At 49.6% G+C, this 19,577-nt stretch overlaps 1 protein-coding gene and 1 non-coding gene across 2 annotated transcripts; one reads left to right on the top strand and one right to left on the bottom strand.

Annotated features, from left to right (window-relative positions):
• The first annotated feature begins 12,273 nt into the window (after positions 1–12,273).
• Positions 12,274–12,346, top strand: TRNAM-CAU (transfer RNA methionine (anticodon CAU)). The gene has a single exon. It is a non-coding gene; the product is annotated as a tRNA-Met (tRNA).
• A 3,292-nt stretch (positions 12,347–15,638) lies between these two features.
• TLE7 (TLE family member 7) lies at positions 15,639–19,288 on the bottom strand. Its single transcript, XM_065920548.1, has 8 exons — positions 18,988–19,288; positions 18,613–18,698; positions 17,905–18,117; positions 17,558–17,799; positions 17,215–17,356; positions 16,928–17,081; positions 16,111–16,184; positions 15,639–15,814 (listed from the first exon to the last, which is right to left on the bottom strand). The coding sequence occupies exons 1-8, from the start codon at positions 19,286–19,288 to the stop codon at positions 15,710–15,712; spliced, it is 1,317 nt and encodes a 438-aa protein (XP_065776620.1). The 3' UTR covers positions 15,639–15,709.
• Positions 19,289–19,577: the final 289 nt, after the last annotated feature.

Genomic DNA, 19,577 nt, shown 5'->3' with positions numbered 1-19,577 from the left:
AGGAAAGGGAGCAGTGAAGGAGGCAAGAGTTCCCTGCATCTGGCCAATCGATGCACCCCTGACAAATGAAGCCAAAACCACGCAGGCCCTAATGAAGGCCATCGGCCACGAGGTGGCGCGGTTGCACAGCCAGCCAATCAGGAAGGAGAAAGAGCAGCAGCCACTCCTTGAGAAACTGAAAATGGACAACCAGAAAATCCAAGACCTGGAGAAAAAAATTAGAAAAAGATCCTCTAAAATTTACATTTGCCACCTAAACAGGAAAGCCACAACTCCTGTTCTGGGCACAGGATGTTAAAAGAGCTCTTGCCACAGAGGAGGTGGGACCTGCCAACTTGAGACATGTTTTAGGACAAACACATCAAGAAAAAGAGACTCTCCAACAAGCTGTGTCTCTTCAAAAAGTTCTAAGATGTTAAGCAGTCCGCCAGAAACTTCCTGGAAGATGCCCTCGACAACCAGAGGCTCCTGTGGTCTGTCCAACCATCAAAACAGGTGAAATCTGGCTCCCCAGGCCAACGGGGGGGGGGGGGGCTCTCTCCCTGCTGAAGGACCCCAGCCTGGACTGGAAGCCCCAACAACCACTCCCAGGGGTCACCTGAGGCCTCTAGTGTGGCACCCATCTCCTGGGTGGTTCAGCTGCGTCCCACCACAGATGCAACAAACCCTTCTATTCTAGGGAGCTGGATGCCACAGGCTGCCTGTCATTTCCACAATTTCCATGGTCACACGGAGACAAAGACACCCATGCCACCAGTAAGACCTCCTGCACCCCCTTGCATCCTCCCGCCTATGGTTCCTCTCAGACCTACTGAGAAAATACAACTTGAGCTCTCCCCCGCCCCCCACCCAGTAAGACTTCCTTTTGCCCAAGAGAGTCTACGCAGACAACAATCTGAGGTTTGGGTTTCAAACAACTATCTGACCCCTGTAAAGACCACTGGCTGAGCTATTTCTCCCCACCACCAACAGTGAGACAGCCCATGAGCCCCTCCTAGCCCCTCCCTGGAGGAGGTCAGCCTGAACTGAGTCCAGCCTGCAGATGAAGCCCCTACACCTTGTCCTGGGCTCCTCCAAGGTCTCTTCTGGTCACATAGCTGTGCTCTGCTGAAACCCTTCACTTTTGCAGATCTCTGTAGAAGAGCCATAGTGTCATAGCCTCAGAGGGAACCAACTCGATTCCCACAAACATGGCCAATCCCGGGCCAACCCCATCATCATCTTCCTCAGCCATTCTCCCTGAATCTTCCAAGTGAGAATTTTAAGATGGGACCCACCTCCCACCCCCCACCCTGTGGAGACTGGGCATACTCCAGCATCGGCTCTGCTGTCTACATAGCAAATCAGAGGGCTCCACACTTTTGTAACTATTCACACCACAATCCTTGGTGCAGTCTGATCAGCGTGAAGAGGTGTCATCTGTAATTAAGCCAAGACTGATAGCCCTAGCTCCACAGCTACTTCTCACATGGGAAACCAGAATTCTGAACCCACACATCAGTGATGATCTGCAACACTTACTTGGTCTATAACACGCAGCCCTCAACATCCCAGTGGCATCTTTAGAGACTTCATGATAATGGCCAATTCACTCCGCGGAGAACCACCTCCATGCTTTAAAGCACCCAGCAACGTTGCCAGGGTACACACGTCTTTCCCAATGTACCTCTGTGGACATTAACTCTGTCACAAGGCACGGCCGGGATGTCACAAGGCACGGCCGGGATGTCACAAGGCACTAGCTGGAATCTTCATTATCGAACTCACAGGGACAGCTGTGCAGACGACGATCCAGGTATACACAATGGGGAGAGGGACTCAAATGGCCACACTCAATGCTACCGACATGCACCTCCCAGAGCCCAACTTAATGCCAATTCTTATGCCTGGGGTCTTTGTCAAAACCCCCAAATCCCACAGAATGCAGAAGTAACTCAAGGCAAAAACCAGCACTCAGTTCCCTCACCAGAGGTGCTCCTCGCTGCACCCTGAGCATTTCCAAAACTTGCTTCTGCTGCCTGGTACCAGACATCACAGTCCCAACAATGAGGGAATCACAGCCTGGCAGACCTACAACCGAAGGACTGCCCGAAGCAGGCCACAGATGAGCATTCAAACAAAAAACTTGCAAAGCTTGGAGGAACATTCTTCACTCCTGAGCAGCAACACATCCTGGGGTTTGGAATTCCTGGGGAAGTGCTGGAGTAGCTATACAAAGAACTAAGCAAGAAAAAGAAAGCCTGATTCGACTACAGAGGACGAATCATCATTAAAAAAAAAAAAAAAGCCAACGATCTTCATGGCATCCAGGATGCCCCAGCATGACGGCACTGCAAGTGCAGGGCGCTTTTACATCACCTCCTAAATAGTGGGGACCTCAAATGCTTCCAATTCATATTCCACATCCCTTCCCTGCTGGGCCTTCTCCTTAAAACCCTTCTCCTCTGGTCTCTCCCCTGCATAAGCAACTACCACTTCTGAAGTTTGTGGTTAAAAAGAAAATGTATTCACCACACAAGGTTATCTCAAGACCTTATTCCCCACAGAGTTATTTTAATAGTAAAGGACTTAGGGATTTAGAGCACTACGTCTGATGCTCTAAAAAAACTCTTTGGATTTGAGTAAAAAGAAATACAATAAACACCAAGTTCCAGCCCATGTGGATACCCAACCAGATTTAGGAACCAGTAATTCACATCTAAAAGGGCTAGGGTTTAAAAAGTCTGTGGCCGTCAACTTTGAAAACATTTTTGCTGTGCCTTCATTGGACCCTCCAGACGGTGCACAGAAGTAGGCAGAGACTACCAAGGTTCAGAAAAGTAAGCTTGCCAGAGCACCTAAGAGCCGCGTTCTGAGGGCTCACTCCACAGAGAATGTTGCAAAGCAGTAGTTCTCAACCAGAGGCAATCTTGTCCCCATCTCTCCTCCCTGAGGATATCTGGCAATGTCTGGAGACATTTTTGACTGTCACAAATTGGAGGGGATGCTACTAGCATCTCATGGGGAGGGCTAGGGACGCTGCTAATCATCCTACAACGCACAGGGCAGGACACCGCCCGCCGTGACAAAGAACAATCCACACCCAAGTGTCAAGATTTCAGAGGCTAAGAAAATCCCAACCAAAAGTCACTTGAAATCCCCGAGGCATCCACTCTTGAGCAGCTTATTCTGGAGACAGTCTCCCTGACAGAGGAAACATATTGTACCCAAAGACTCCAAGCATTGCCGTTTTGAAGGGATGGGGGGTGGGGGTGGGGGCGTCAACAGCCCCTGATGGCCAATCGCGACCACTCTCCTTCATCTCACCCTGCAATGCCAGGCACCCAAGGATACTCAGGTCAGAAACTCTTTTCAGAGTGTATTCCAAAACTTTTAAAGACACTTCTAAATAAAAAGAAACCCTGCTCAAAACAAGCTTCAGCACTTATTACCTCATTTAAACTTCATAGTCATCCTGTCAGGTCGGGACTCGGAGTCACTGCTTGCTAAAGGTTCAAGCAACTTTTCCAAGGCGACACAGCCGGCGAGTGGCAGAGCCGCAGGCCAGGGGGCCTTAGGGTCCCGAAGCCACGTGGAAACTCGCGGAAGGATCCCAGCTCACGACGGTGGGGAGGGGGGTTGTGGGGGGCACTCCGACCCCAGCCTGGCTCCCACCCAGCTCGCACCTCCTGGAGTGGCCGCCCTCCCCTGACTGGTAGGTAAAAGCCTCAGAAGCGCCCCGCCCGGCCCTCTCGCACCCCCCCACCACGGAGGGCGGCTCTCGGCGCAGACGGAGGCAAGAACGTGGACGTAGGGACGTAGGGACGTCGACAGGACGTGCGGACTTGACGCTGAGACACTGACGTGCACACGCAGCGTGGGGCGTGGGCAGTGCCTGCTCCGCCAGGAGCCTTTCTGTGCTCCTCCGAGGCCAGAAGCCAACCAATACCTATAAGTCAGTGAGCGGTGGCGAATCCCTGAGGTTTCCTTATTTTTCCTTCATTAAACTTCTCGCTTCCCTCAGTTTGTCTCTGCTTTTGTTTCACAGGAAGAGGTTGCTTGTGGACGAGGCGGGCTAGCGGTCCTTCAGGGGAAAACTTCACTTTCCTCCTCTGGCTGGGAATGATGCAGCACATTCATGCCCCTGGGTTCGTCCTGTGTCTTCACTTCCTGGTGGTCGAGCTTTAATTTGATCACGGGGTTCCCGCTGAAAACCACCCAGCAGGGCACCTTTGCATCCAGAGGCCTGTGACAGTTAAGAAATGGCATTTGGAGAAACTGTTCAGAGGCACATTTTTTTTCTTCTACTTTACATGTATTCAGATCTAAAATTTTTGTTTCAGAAAACAATAGCCAACCAGATTTAATGGATATTACCCCTTTGCCCTATGTGCACCAGATCAGTTTTTCAAATGAGTAAGCGTTATTCTAAAGCTCACCCACCACCACTACCCTGCTATTCCTTTCTGTAACCCACCCCTACTCTGGGACAATCACTATATGAGTCAACAGAGCATCCTTTCTCTGGATATTTCTTACTGGTATGGGACACTAGTGTAGCCAGAAATCAGTATGTTATACCTGCCCAGTGAGTTCTGACAACTTATGGAAAAGGCATTATATTGCCCATATCTGGACCCTAATGGACTCATTCTAAAATCGCCCCAGCTCCTTTTCTTGACTGAATATCGAATCCCTGCAAATAGGCAAGGGTGGCTTTTTCCATTTCAGACTGGATGGGATGAACCCTGCCATCTGATGGAGAAGAAACAGGCCCAGAGAGAACTGAACATGTTGAGATCACAAAGTCAGTGGCAAGGTAGGGAATAGACCTGAGCTCTAGGCCTGGGCCAAGGTGCATTCATGATATGGTGACATCATCAGAACCTTCTTCCTCTTCATCCCACAGACAGTGGACTCTGTGGACGGGGCCCTCCTTCCCCACTGCACTCAGCCTGGAGAGGAGCCAGCCAGTTACAGGAAGCTGTGACCTGAGGCTCTCAGCTGCTAAAATTCCGCTTGAGGGCATCCTGCCACTGGAGTCAGCATTTCTGGTCAGGAGGGAGAGGACTAGGGCACCCAAGTTAAGATCTAGGTGGAGCCAGAGCGCCATCTGCTGGCTAACTGCTAAGTAACCCAAACCATAGGTCTACCTCTTAGGATTTCTTGTGATCCCCACCCAGGAAAGCTGAGGGTTGGATTGAGGGCAAACCCCTCCTGGAGAGATCTTCCTTTTTTCTCTAGATTACCCCTGGGGGAATCCCCAGGATTGCAGCTGATGATAAAATCATATCCATCGTGTACAAGACCCTTTTTCTGTCTTACTGCATCCCTAACCCAGCATCATCTATTGATGGCTTTATGTGACCAGCCACTGGATACAGTACTTCGAGGACTGGAAACAAGATACTGTTCTTCCCACAGTGGAATTTCTTGAGTGAGGCAGAAAAAGAAACATAGTGAGACAAATATTTGATGGTAGGCAGTGGGATGGAGGGGGTAGAAAGGAGGACCAAGTACCATGAATATGGATCAGAGGGGCTCTAATGACAGACAAAGTGTTTTAGCTGAGTTTTGAGGAAGAAACAGGTAGACAGATGCGGGGAGAGGGGAAGGCACTTGTGGGGGATGGAAGAGACATAGCCAATAACCGTTCTTACTAGTCCCATGTCCCAAATGCTTCCTCTTCCTCCCTCCATCCATTCTAATTCACCATGGGTCACAGTGGCTGTCCACCTAGAGAAGCCACCCACCTTTCGTGGCTGTAGCTCCCCTCTCCCACCAGGTCTGTCTCCAGTGGGATTCCTGTGACTCTCCCAGGTCTCATACCTTGACTCTGCCCATGAACACTCCGTTTCCTGGATCCTGCACAAGCCCGTCCACAATCTGGATGCTTGAGAATTCAATATGTGGGAAATATTTCTTATGCAGGGGATTCAGCAAAGCCTAAACCATCCTTTGTCCCTAAGAAACAGAATTCATTCCAGGAAAGGAGAAAAAGTATGAAGGTGTCATGCCAATAAGTTTTTCTGCACGTTCAGAGGAAGGAGCAAGATCCCTGCAGACCCTTATGGTTGTTATACGTCCTCACTCATGGCAGGGTGGGGCCTGATGGTGCAGGGAAACCCGGTCACCCTGGACAGCAGCATTGCTTTCTCTAGCCTTCCGATATTCCTATCTCATCTGGGGAAAATCAGCTTGAGCTAGAAATCTGGGCTGCCACCAGACGGCAGCAGAAGACCATAGTTTGACCAGAAACCAGCCCGTTTGTTACATTCTCTGTCCACGGGGTGGCGCAGTGGTTCTTCACCTTGGCTGCAGATCAGCTTCACCTAGGGGGATTTATAGGAACACTGACGCCAGGATCCCACCCCCAGAAATTCTGATTGTCCCAGGGTGCAATCCTAGCATCACACGTTCTGGTCTCCCAACAAAAACTTTATTTTTGTTTAATGGGGAAAAAATAAAGGCGGAGAAGCAGCAACCTCTCAGACCATTTTTTTCAGCTAGGGTTGAGAATCACTGAGTTAGGCCTCTGTAACCCAATCGTGGTTCACAGACCAGCAGCATCAACGTCACCTGAGAACTTGTTAGAAATGCAGAAACTCAGGACTGAATCTGAAACTCAAATCTCTGAATCAGAATCTGCATTTTAACCAGATCTCCAGGGGTTTTGTGTGCATATCAAAGTTTGAGGAATGCTGGCCCTAGTAATCAGAAGGACCCTTGGGGTGGTCTTGGTGAAAGGTGAAAAGTCGCTCAGTCGCGTCCGACTCTTTGTGACCCCATGGACTGTAGCCTACCAGGCTCTTCCTCCATGGGTTTTTCCAGGCAAGGATACTGGAGTGAGTTGCCATTTCCTTCTCCAGGAGATCTTCCCAACCCAGGGACTTAACCCGGGTCTCCCGCATTGTAGGCTTTACCGCTTTACCGTCTGAGCCACCAGGGAAGTCTTAGTCCAGTGCCAAATCTAGTTTAGAAATGCAGAGATTGAAGCAAGAGGGCAAAGTCCATTTTCTCAGCATCACTGGCCATGCACCGGGTGGAATGGCACAGACCTCGAGACACTGACTCCCAGTTAGTACTCTTTTTCCCACAGCACCCAGACCTGGGCCTGGGCATCAGATGGCCATAAATGGTGGTGGGAGTTTGATGAGGTTTTGGAACTTCCCCAAAGCTCTTAGTGCAAGGACAGTGGGCATCCCAGAGATGGCGAAAGTACCATCGGCTCAAGGAACTTCCACCCAAACATACAACTCAACACACAGACACATGATAGCACCCAAACATAACCTCTCACCTTGAGTGACGCTGTGGGACCATCTCTAAATCTAGGAAAACAGAGAAGAGAGAAACATGAGTGTGGACGAAAGTGTAGCCAGGGAAGGCTTCCTGCAGGCTGGGCTGGTGAGAGGGGTGGGTGAGAGATTTCAGTGGCTGGTGGAGGGAGAGGCAGGTTTCAGGTCAAAAGGCCAAGATGAATGAAGGGTGTTAACAGGTCAGGAAGGGGGTTCGGTAAGACCAGGAAACCAAGTAAGTGTTGGGCAGCTGTGAGAGATAAAGCTGGGTTGGGGGAGTGGCTCGGGGCTTCCCTGACAGCTCAGTTGGTAAAGAATCCACCTGCAATGCAGGAGACCCCAGTTCAATTCCTGGGTTGGGAAGATCCCCTGGAGAAGGAAGAGGCTTCCCACTCCTGTATTCTTGGGCTTCCCTTGTGGCTCAGCTGATAAAGAAGCCGCCTGCAATGTGGGAGATCCCTGGGTTAGGAAGATCCCCTGGAGAAGGGAAAGGCTACCCACTCCAGTATTCTGGCCTGGAGAATTCCATGGACTATATAGTCCATGGGGGTCACAAAGAGTCGGATATGACTGAGTGACTTTCACTGACTCACTCACTGAGGGAGTGACCCAGAACATAGACAAGACCCTGAAAGCAGACAGAGGACTGCTTGGTAGGGTTGATTCAGATCCTGGGCTGGAGGCCACAGGGAGCCATAGAAGGTATTGGAAGCAAAGGGAAGTCTGGGCCTTGAAAAGGCCTTCTGGGATGTATTGGACATGGTTCAGTGGAGGAAGGGGCTATAGGAACCCTTACCCTGGGAGCTTGCTGAGGCCAAGACTAGAGGCTCATTCATCTCAGGGTCACCAGCATTTTCGTACAGCCTTGGCCTTGGAAGGTCTCCTCTAGCTGACCATATCCTTGGGAGGCCAGCCTTCAACACAGGGGCCATTTAAGACTCAAGGTCTAGATCAGAACAGGAAATGTAAGTCAATGCTCTTGTGACCTCAGGCTTGTTCCATCACAGAGTGGGGACCATAACAGAAATTCCCTCATAAGGTACGAATTGCCTGTGATAAGACACATTCTACACCTGGTGTCTAGCTGGTGCTCCATATCATGACGACTCTATTCTACTTCTTAACCCTTGTTCTTCCTACGGCTTCAGTAAGCTAGCACCGCCGTGGTTATCTCTTTGAGTTACTCCTTCGATCTCTTCCCCCTAATTAATGCTAGCATCTGTTGAGTACTATACCCATATCAAAGCACAAGCTCATTTAATCCTTCGATAATGCTTTGACATCAGTTTTATTCATTCTCTGATTTAAAGGTGAGAAAACTCAATGACAGAGTTTTACATGCACCCAATAAGGGTTTGAATTGGGTTACTAGATCAAGCACCCCTCTCTTAACCACACTTTCATACAGCCTCCTAATGAGATGCCCAGGACTCTGTGGCTCCTCCATGACTCTCAAGCTACACATTCTCCCTTAATAACTCCTCCTCTGGCAGTTATAAGGACCAATCTCAATTTTTTTGTTTTTGGCCTTCATCTTCTTTGATCAACAGATCCACATTTCCAAAGGCCAGTATCTACATGGATGTCTTCTCTTCTTCTGAAGCCTAACCAGTCCCAAGTTTCCAGCCCCCTCCTCTAGCCTGAGCCTGGGTAACTCATGCCATGTACCTCCTAACTTCATTCTATCTAGAAGGGTGGCCATGCCGGTCTCCATCCCCAGTGTGGGATCCTGGAGGACAGACTGTCTCCTGGTGCCTCTCAAAGACCTGAGCACACTCAACACAGGACCTACCTCTCTCTCCAACCAGTGTCCCCTCCCTGATCTCTCATTTTGAATCACAGCACTGTATCCTTCCTTCATCAGGGCCTCTAAGATCTGAAACTTTTCCTGGACCATCCCTTTCCAGCAGGCTTCTCATTTCCCCAACAGTCTTCTCAACTCAGAACTGCCTCCCAACTGCCTCTTAGATTGTTCCCTTCCCCCACATTCCAAAAGCCCAACTGCTCCCTGCCTCCTGCAAGCTCAAGTTAAATCCAAGCCCCCTTCAGTTTTGTCCACACTCTGGCCCCTATAAGAGTTAGCTTCAACTTAGTGAACAATGAACTCCTTGGGGGCAGGAGCTGTGGCTTTTTATTTTTTGTCCCCTTGACACTGATCACAGTAACTAGCATAGAAAACCACTAATAACATATTTGAATAAAAGAATTTGGGAATTCAGTTAAAACAGTGTCTTGATTCATAGGGAACATTTTATTTAAAAAAAAAAAAAACCTAACAACTTGGGACTTATATGTATTCATGACACAGAAACATAAAACTGCCCACTCCCACAGTCCAGGTCACTCTGGCCCTTGCATTGCACACCTGCCCTGTTTTTATTCATTTATTTCTGTTTTCACACACTAATGTGTGTGGACTATTCATTCAAATACTTCTTGAGCTAATGAATGAAAGAGATGTTAATGGTTACCTGATCCAAGAGAATTTACAGCTGAACACTGGAAATACCTAGGAAGTTTGTTAAAAGTACAATCCCAAAGCCCATTCCCAAAATTTACTGAATCCGAATCTCTAAAGGAAGGTCTGAGGGCTTCCACTGTGATTCATTTGTTTTCAACTTTTAACTTTTCCTTTTAAAGTACTTTTCACACTTATAAAAGAGTTTGGAAATAATAAAGTTCCCATATACCCTTTACCCAGCTTCCCCAAATATTAACACTTAACCTGTCATGCAATGATCAAAACCAGGAAATTAATATTGATATATAAACTCATCTACAGGCTTTATTCAAATTTATGCAGTTGTTCATTGATGTCCTTTTCAAGTTTCAGAAGCCAATCCAGGATCCCACTGGGCACTCTAGACCCCCCTTCCTAACTCCCCTCCCTCCCCCCATGCCCTTGGTCACATCTCCCAACCTCAACCCCAAATCCTCAGATCTCCCAGTCCTTTGGGAGAGAGTTCTATAGAGAACTCTCTATGGTAATCAATCAATAAACTAAAACTAGTCCTGTCTATCTGCTGTAGAGGATTTAGAAAATTCCAGAGCAACCTCTGCCACAAAGGTAAAGGAATCATCTCAAGGGAAGAGTAAAGATACAGGAAAGTGAAGGAGAAACATTCTCTGTTGGTTCTGGGCCGCCGAACAAGAGGAGTTCAGGACAGAGGGGCTTTGTGGGTGACCAACATCAGATTAGGATGTGTGGGTAGGTGGAAGGAAGGCAGGAGCAGAGGCTGGGAGGGAGGCTGGAAGGTTCCGAGTGGGTGTGCAGGATGGCGCATGGCCTAACTCTTCCAGCTGAGAGACCAAGCTGCAGAGCCCTGAGAACTATTTCCCCGAATGCTGTGAGCAGTCATTCAGGATTGGGCTCAGGGATACTTTGGCCCGCTGGAAGAGCTGGAAACCGCAGCCGGTTTCTTCCTGTTTTCGGGGCAGCATTTGTACCAGGCTAGGATGACCCAGGGAAGGCAATGGCACCCCACTCCAGTACTCTTGCCTGGAAAATCCCATGGACAGAGGAGGTGGCAGTCGAGAGGGGCCTGGGGGTGGGGTCCAGAACCTCCTCAACCATCCTTCTGAAGGTGGTGTGCCCAGGGGTGACTCAGATTCTGTCCCTGCATTACAGAGCACCCAGTCAAGGGAGGAGACACACAGGGAACAATTGAGAACAGCCTGGAACCACAGGATGCAATACAGTCACTTAAGTGCCCTGGGAAATCAGAGCAGCAAGAGGGAACCAGTGTGAACGGCTGTCCAAGAGATGACCTGAAACCTGCGTTCAGCTGTGCACCAAGGACCTGAAAGCGGCCAGGGCAAGGGGCTAGACCCACCAGATATGTGTTTCACTGTTCCCTGGTGAAAACAATAATTCCACAAGGGCTGAGGGAAAGAATAAGCCGCCCAGCCCAAGGCAGTAATCTTACCTCGTAATAATCGTTGGATAAACAGGATGGGGTAGTGATTCCTCTGTAGTCATGCCTTCTGGGCATCGGCGGCAGAAATTCCCGTGAAGAAGTAAGGAAGGAATGCTTTCTGACTTATATGCTCTATGTTATATGTTCTGCCCATTCACTCATTCATCCATTCACCCTGCATTCTTGTAACAATAACATTTTAAACCCTGCCTAGAGGAATCGCTGCTGCTCTTCTGCTCTCCAAAATGCAATGCTCTATATGTAATAAGGACACAAAATGATTTGAAGGAGAAAGCAGAATCACAAGGTTGAATAAACGAGTAAGATGGCAAGTCCAAGGCAATCATGGTTAATCCCTCCGTTTTTCAAACTGAGTTCACATCCAAGAGTCTTCTGGAATCTTCTCTCCCTCTCCTAACTCACCCCCACTCCGAAGGCCGGCTCAGGGCCTGGAGAGTTCACGCCCCAAATCCTCCCGAACGCCTCTCTCCTCCTCCCGCCCGCCTGCCCTCGCCCGCAGGTCCCTTCCCACCCTTCAAGGACGCCCCCCGATGCCCATCTGCAGTCTTCGTCCAGCCGGACACCCGCCGTTTGTCAGCAACACAGGCCCGAGCTCACGCCCCGAGCGCTCCGGCGACAGTGGCCGTCTGGGCGGACGCCCCAGCGCCGCGCGCCTCGGTGCACGGCGCATCCCCGCCGCCGGTCCTCCCGCCAAAGCCAGGCGCGTGCTCTCCGGTTTCCCTCGGAGCCTGTGCCCGCGCGGGACCCTCGCGTGTCCTGCCCCGCCTACGCCTGCTCACCCCGCAGAACCCCACCGGCCGCGCGCGCCCTTCCACCCCCGGCGAGCGCGGCTGCACGAACCCACCTCCTCTCCCGACACTCTGAGCTCCAGGCAGGCGCGGGACACCCTCCCGCCGCAAGACGGCTCCTCTGAGAGGAGAGGAGCCGTCCTGCCCCAGCTGTCCCGGGACCCACCGGCGCTCTGCCGGCAAACACCGACTCTTGTGAGGCGGTTAGGCCGAAGGAAGCGGCTGCAGGTACTTTCCCTTTAGTGATAAAGAAGGCCACATTTTTCATCAGCCTTCTTAGCGCAGTGGGCAGCGCGTCAGTCTCATAATCTGAAGGTCCTGAGTTCGAGCCTCAGAGAGGGCATGGCATTTTGCTGCCATTCACAGAAAATAATCTGCTTTCCGGGATAGTGTTTACAGAGGCCCTGCGGACCCAGCAGGTAGAGGGATCCTCACGTGCTGCCAGAGGACACAATAAATGCCTAGGTCCACAGAGAGCGCCTTCAACCACAAGGCACAGCCAGAGGGTCGATCATTGTCTCGTCTTCCTGCGGGGAAATGGATACAGCACTGCTGAGTGATTAAATTCGTCTCGCATCATCTGTGAAAAATCTGTTTCCTAAACCACTTCTAACTTCCTTTCCCCCAACTTCCTCCGTGTGCTCCCCTAATGGATCAGCGGTAAATAATCCGCCTGGAACGCAGGAGACGCGGGTCCAATCCCTGGGTGGGGAAGATCCCTTGGAGAAGGAAATGGCAACCCACTTCAGTATTCTTGCCTGGGGAATCCCACGAACAGAGGAGCCTAACTGGCCCCAGTCCATGGGATGGGACTGCAAAAAGTCAGACACCACCTAGCAACTGAAACACGACCACCTTCCTCTACTCGGATCAAGGCCGTGTCTCCACATTCTTTCTCTGCTGTCTCCGGAGACTGTATCCTTTCTCCGGTCCAGACTCAGTGTTCAGTTTCTGGGAAGACCTGGGCTGTTAGTGCAAGTCTCCCACGTGGCCCCGGAAAGCAAGGTGACGCCTGGCATTGATGACCTAGGAATGGCCAAACTTTAACTATAGCTTTAGCTAAATCCTTCCATTCTTTTTAATTTTTTTTTTTTAAAATCCTTCAATTTTTGATTATTCAGTTAACAATAGCTTCCAGTTTCTTTGTGATTTAGCCTCTACTAATTATTTAGGCATATATTTCTTAATTTCCAAAACAAAGAAATTTCTAGTTTCCTTTTTATTGTTTATTTCTATCTTAATTGCATTATGGTCTTAGAATATATTCTGTAAGAATTAAATACTCTGAACTTTATGGCTCAGTATTTAGCCACATCTTCTGTTTGTCATTATTACATAATTTTATTTAGATTAACATCAAATTAAACAATGTACTGAGTTAATAATAAATTATATTATAAATATAAATAACTTATTAATATTATTATACTCTATTATTCCAGTAGTTTTCCTCTATTAACTTGGAAGCTGTACCCTTCTTTAGTAGTCTTCTAGTAATTAGCCTTGAAATTACACCACCCTTTGACTTATCGTGACTACTCTTAACTTGGACTTTACCTTCTTTCCCCAAAAGAAGAAAAAATACAGTTCTCTTATTTTATCTTTTCAAAGCTTACTCTCCCAACTTACATGCCTTTTTTCCAGTTCTCTTGGCTATACATCTAGGCATTGAATTGCTGAGTCATATGATAACTCTACCTTCAGCATTTTAAAAAGCTACCAAACTGTTTTTCAAAGTGGCTGCAATGTGTTCTATTAATACAATCCCACCAGCAAGTTATGGGGGTTCCAGTTTCTCCATAGCCTCAGCAACATTTGTTATCGTCTGTCCTCTTTATTCTAGCCATCCTGCTCATGCAACATTCCTTTGCACTGTGGGTTTGGTTTGTGTTTCTCTGATAACAATAAGCTTATTCCTGTGCTTACTGCCATCTGTATACCTTCTTTATAGAAACAGATATTCAAATCTTTTGCCCTTTTTAAAATCGTTTTGTCTTTTGCTGTTGAGTTTTAAGAATTCTTTACACATTTTGGATATAAATCCCATACCAGAAATATCTTCACAAAGGTTTTCACCCCTTCTGTGGGCTGTCTTCACTTTGTTAATGGTTTTTCTTGAAACCAACTCTTTTCTGACAAACATTACCTTGAAGAAATAAACAATCCAGAGAGAGTTGAATCTGTCCTTTTTATCCTTTTATGATCCAGTTTCTCTACTTTGGCCTCCAGAAATTACCACCTTGTGAATTTGATCTTTAGAATTCCCTACGTTTTAAAAATACTGCGTAAAAAACATATAGACACTTGGAGTCTAATTGTTACTATAGCCCAGGACAGGACTACTGTTGGACCCTACTCTCTGTATATTTTTCCATGGAAGCTAAATAAATATATTATTGAGAGGCACAATGGCCATAGCAGGAGTCAGCCAACTACAGTGAGCAGACCAAATGTGACCCACTGCTTATTTTTATAAACAAAGTTTTATTGGCACACAGTCACATTCACATATGGCAACTTCTGTGCTACAACAGAGCTGAGCAATTGCAACAAGGCCTAAAATATTTGCTATCTTGCCCTTTAAGTAAATGTTATTTCCAGAGTTATTGTGACACTTCAACATGTATAACAATTTAAATACAAGTTTATTTCTCTTCCCTGAAATATTCCAAAGGGGGAAGCTTTTCTCCATATTTGATTTTGGGACACAGGATGCTTTCATCTCATTGTTTTGCAATCCCCTTGGACCTTCACATCACTTGCCTGGAGCTGGTAGAAGGGGACAGAGAGCCTGGAGGAGACATCCCCCTACTCCTTTAGTCTTGGCCCAGAAAGGAGGCACATTCTTCACTCATTATCTGTCAGCAAGAACCAGTACCGGACAGTATCTTGATGCAAAGGATGTTAGAGTTGGTCCCAGGCTTCATGCCTCTTCCAGGTTAATTCTAAGCTACAAACTTTAGTAGGCTACTAGCTGTCTCAGCTATGCCAACTCCAAGCAGAGGCTGGAGGAAAGCAGGCCTATATGGCTTGAGTCAGAGTTGGGTCTTTTTCAGTTTGGTGAAGGCCACACAAAATATCACATCCACCAACATGAGAAGATGCCTTGAAACAGACAGGCAGCTTCTGACTGGCACCAAATGCCAGATTGAGAATTGAGACCTTGGATATGGTTAGATCAGCTCCTAGAGTTTTAACCTGCATCAAGAGTTGAGTTTTGTTGGTCTACCAGCATCCTGATACAAATTGAAAGTTTGTACATGGACATACATTGCTTCCTGAACTTTCTTAAGAGTCCAAGAATTCCCTGACACCCCCAAAAAAGAGTTATAAACAAAACTAAGTCTGGTCTAAAATTTCTTACTCACCCAGGAATTTGCTGAAAGGGGGTGTAAGCAATCCATCATGATGAGCTTGTTGTGTAAAGCAACTGACCACACACCCAAGCCACTTTGGTTTTTGCTTTTCTCTTTTATTAATTACAAAATCCAGAAATCAGTGGTAGAAAAATAACAAAGGAAAAATCCCTAAGCTGTATAATAAAAACCTGGAGAGCAGGCTAGGGATGTGCTGGGCAAGAGGGGAATGGACAGATAACCAACCCATGAGGAGTAGCAGGGGGAGAGGCAGGTGTCAGAGTGGCCCAGCACCCCAAGATCACCCTCCCAGCACACTGGCCTTCTTCCGGTCTTCACCAGTGGGACCTTCAATACAAGAGCTGGTAAACCGTGGCAATATTCTTGGAGCCCGTGACCAGATACCGATTGTCAGAAGATGTGTCACAACACAGGATGTGTGCAGACTCCTCTACCTGGAGGGAAAGAGAGGCCATGGAGGAACAACATGCGGGGTGTTTCAGGTTTCGTACAGGGCTCTTTTCAAGGCTCCATGTAGACCCGAGGCTTGGTCCAGAGGCCAGGCTAGGTTCGGAGCTCAAGGTGGAGCCCAGGAGTTCCCAGGACCTCGAGTCCTCATTCCCCTTGATGTACTCAACGGCCCTGGTTGCCATCTCAGAGGTACTTTCCAGAACTATCTCTGGGGCCCCATCTGGGGTCTGGGGTTTGTGAGCTCCCAGTGCCTGGGTTTGCACACCCCTCCACCCAGTACCTGAAACAATCTATGCAGAGAAGGTGCAGCTATGCAGCGGATCGTCTCATTCATTGTGGCCACAAAATAGCTCCCTGGCAGAGAAAAGACAGATGGAAGGGCCAGAGACCACGCCTGCCTTCCAGCCCCAGCTCTGCTCCCGACAAGATCAGGGAAGGAACCACTCTTTCTCTGCCTCAGCTTCCCCCATCTATAAAACTCAGAGACATGACCCAAACCATTCCTTCATCAGCCTGCTCCCTCCTGCCACACCCAGGATCCCGGGGAGAGTCCCTGAACAACAGGACAATCACAAGGGGCTCCGTTCCTCTTCTGTCTTTGGCTGGTGTCTTTGGGCTGGGGTTCCGTGTAGGAAGCTACCATTACAGACAGAGTCAGAAAAGCAGAGGGAACAAGCAGAGAAAGGAGGGAGGAAAGAGACTTCCCTGGTAGTCCAGTGGCTAAGACTCTGCACTCCCAATGCAGGGGGCCCAGATTCAGTCCTGGGTCAAGGAACTAGACAGATCCCACATGCTGCAACTAAGAGCTTGCCTGGCGCAACCAAGACCTGGTACAGCCAAATAAATAAGTGATAATAATAATAATAAGGAGAAAGAATAAAACTTAGCCACGTCAGCAGGGGAGAAAAACTGGTGGTGCGAGGAAGCAGAGGCGAAGGCAATGGGAAGGTGGCCCGAGACCTTGGTCTGGCCAGTTCTGGGGCCAAAGACGGGGGAACTAAACAGTCTGAAAGGAGGCTGGGCCCAGACTCCACAGATAAGCAGACAGCTTGGCAGGCGACGGGGCACCCAGAGGTGTCCCCGGCCTGCTCACTCACCACAGGAGGCAAACTTGAGATTGTGATGGTAGACGTATTTCTGTAGGACAGCCTTAAACTTTTCCTTCCGGTGTGTGTGCACAATTACGATATCACTCATTCTCAAGCCTACTAACAACCACTCCTCACTGGGGTCATGGGTGATGCTGAGGATCTGTCAGGGAGGAGGTTTGGGGTCAGCACTCAAAGAGGCCAGGCTCATCATTCATCACACCCCACTTCTGCATGCACCCACAGCTCCTGGGCCCCAGGGACTGCACTCAGACCCACGGTAGTCATGCGGGCACCTCATGCCGTAAATCATGTTGCTGCAGCCTCTGGTAGCTCCTCAGGTCCCAGGAATATAGTTTGGTGTCTTCACCTCCCGTCCAGAACGTATTGCCTGTGATGTCCACACACTGGGATCCGTATATGGGGACTTCATGCTTCCTGGTGGGAAAACAACTCAGAGGTTCATGCATTGGTTGAACCCTCAGAAGTCTGGGGCCCAGGAAGTCCCTAGATACGCAGCCCATATGCGTCCTCCACACGGACTCACCTCGTCCTACTGCAGAGGAGGAAGTGAGGTAGGTCAAGCAGCCCAAGCTTCCCAAAAGCCTCACCGTTGCACCCCACCCCCTGGGGTCATACCTGATCAAGATTTGGTTCTGCAAATCCCAAATTTCAACAAATCCTTTGAAACAAGCCACGCAGATCTGGGCGTTGGAGGAGAGCGCCAGGGAATAGCACACAGGGCCAGTGGAGGCCAGTTGTGCCCTGACACGGGGGGTGGGCGCCAAGTCCCAAAGTGTCAGGGTCTGGGACAGACCCCCCGTGATCAGGCTCCGCTCATCGGGGAACAGCTTGCAGGTGAAGACACAGCTGTCACGGTCCTGTTGGAAGGGCCAACATTCTCAAATGGTCTCCAGGAAGCATGGGCTCTCAGTGTCAGGACAGAGGTCATCCCGAGCTCCCCAGCCTTCTGGAGGACCCCTTACCTGGAAGTTGAGCTGGGCCTGGGGCGCCCGGTCCGAGGCATGCAGGGCACTCTCATCCCACACTCTGATATAGCCATGGCCACACGTGTACACGTGGTGAGTTGAGCCACTGACGGCCACTGCATAGACTTTCTTCCCGTGGCGGAGTCGGCCGACCTTCCAGGACTTATGTGGGGCCCTCTGCCTAACCACCACATCATCTGGAACGGGAGGCTGGGGTGGCCACAAAAGGGTCACAGCCTTGCCTGCTCTCATCGATGGGGGCCAGCCTGTCCTGTCCTCTAACTCAGTTCCTAAGCCTGCTTCCACCAGCTGCTCTCTGATCCCCAAGCAGGACCATGTTCTCAACTGGGGTCCCCAGACCACTGACATCCTTCTGCACCAGCCCAGGGTGGCCTCCCTGACAAACAGGCCATATCTTAGACACTTTTGAGTTTAGCGATGACAGCAGAGCCTGGCTCAGAGTCCCTCTGAGGATGTCACTCTAAATGCGACCCTGACAGCTGAGGCCCTACACACTGGTGACAGAAGGAGGGGAGCCCAGGTCCAAAGAAGCAGGGACTCCATGCACCCACCACCTATGGGGGAGAGAGTGAGGGTGCAGACATACCACACACCCTTACCCTCTTCGTACTAACTTCTTGTTGAGGCGGGAGAGGGGAATGGGAAGGAAAAGATACTAGGATTAAAACAAAAAAAGACACGTACAATTGCTCTGAGGAATGACAAGACTTCTTCACTGGGACCAGGCGAAGGACAAGGCTGACCTACAGGGAGAGACCAGCAGCCACCCGCTCAGAGAGGTAGGGTCTCGCAGCAACATCACAGAACCCAGGGAGAAGGCTGCTCTCACATCCCAGGGTACCCCCACTCTGAAGCCCAGCCACGGGCTGCACCCTGCCTGCTCACATCGTCCGTCCCAGCTAGGACTTACCAAACTCCGCTCCTGGTGGAGGGCTGTGACACAGGGAGGAGAGAGGGAGGAGAGAGACGGGAAGTGGAAGTGAGATGGGTGGAGCCTCCCTCTCCCGAGAAAGTTCACCACCCCAGGTCAGCCTTGTTCAAGGGAGGCTTACTTGAAACCGCACGCTGCATCTTCGGATTCTGCCTTGGAAAGCCGAGTGGCTGGCAGCTCAGATCCGTCTAGGGCCTGGGGGGCCCACTGCTGGGGACTCGCACAGGTCATCTCTTGATAAGCTGGGCCGTGCTGCCTTGGGGAGCCCAGGGGCTGCTCCGGGGGACCGCACACCTCGCCCAGCTGAGACTGCACACGGTGCTCCGGCTGGGAGGAAGCATCAGGGCTCTCTGGCACGTCCCTCCTCTTTTCAGGCTCATCATAAATTGGGAGCACACCGAACGAGGCCTCTTCCTTCTCTTCACTCATGGTTTTCAGTCAATGAAGTGCCTGAGCCACCTGGTTCCAGGGTTTGAGGAATGAATGAGTTTGTCACGCAGACCCTGGGTCCCCAATTTGTCCAGATCCCCTGCAGCAAAAGAGAGAAGAGATGCTGACATGTGGGTGCGATCTTTGGGGTCTATTGAGAAGGCTGTGAGAACACTCCTCTGAGGGAGAGGATTTGCAATTGGCCACAGGCTCACTTTTGATACTAAATGTTGGCAGTGATGGTGCTGAGGGTGAAACGTCACTTGGACATTTTGAGATGTTATAATAG

This window comes from Muntiacus reevesi, chromosome 2 (genome assembly GCF_963930625.1).
Source record: "Muntiacus reevesi chromosome 2, mMunRee1.1, whole genome shotgun sequence".
NCBI classification, from domain to species: domain Eukaryota; kingdom Metazoa; phylum Chordata; class Mammalia; order Artiodactyla; family Cervidae; genus Muntiacus; species Muntiacus reevesi.
This window is presented reverse-complemented; position numbering and strand designations above follow the sequence as displayed.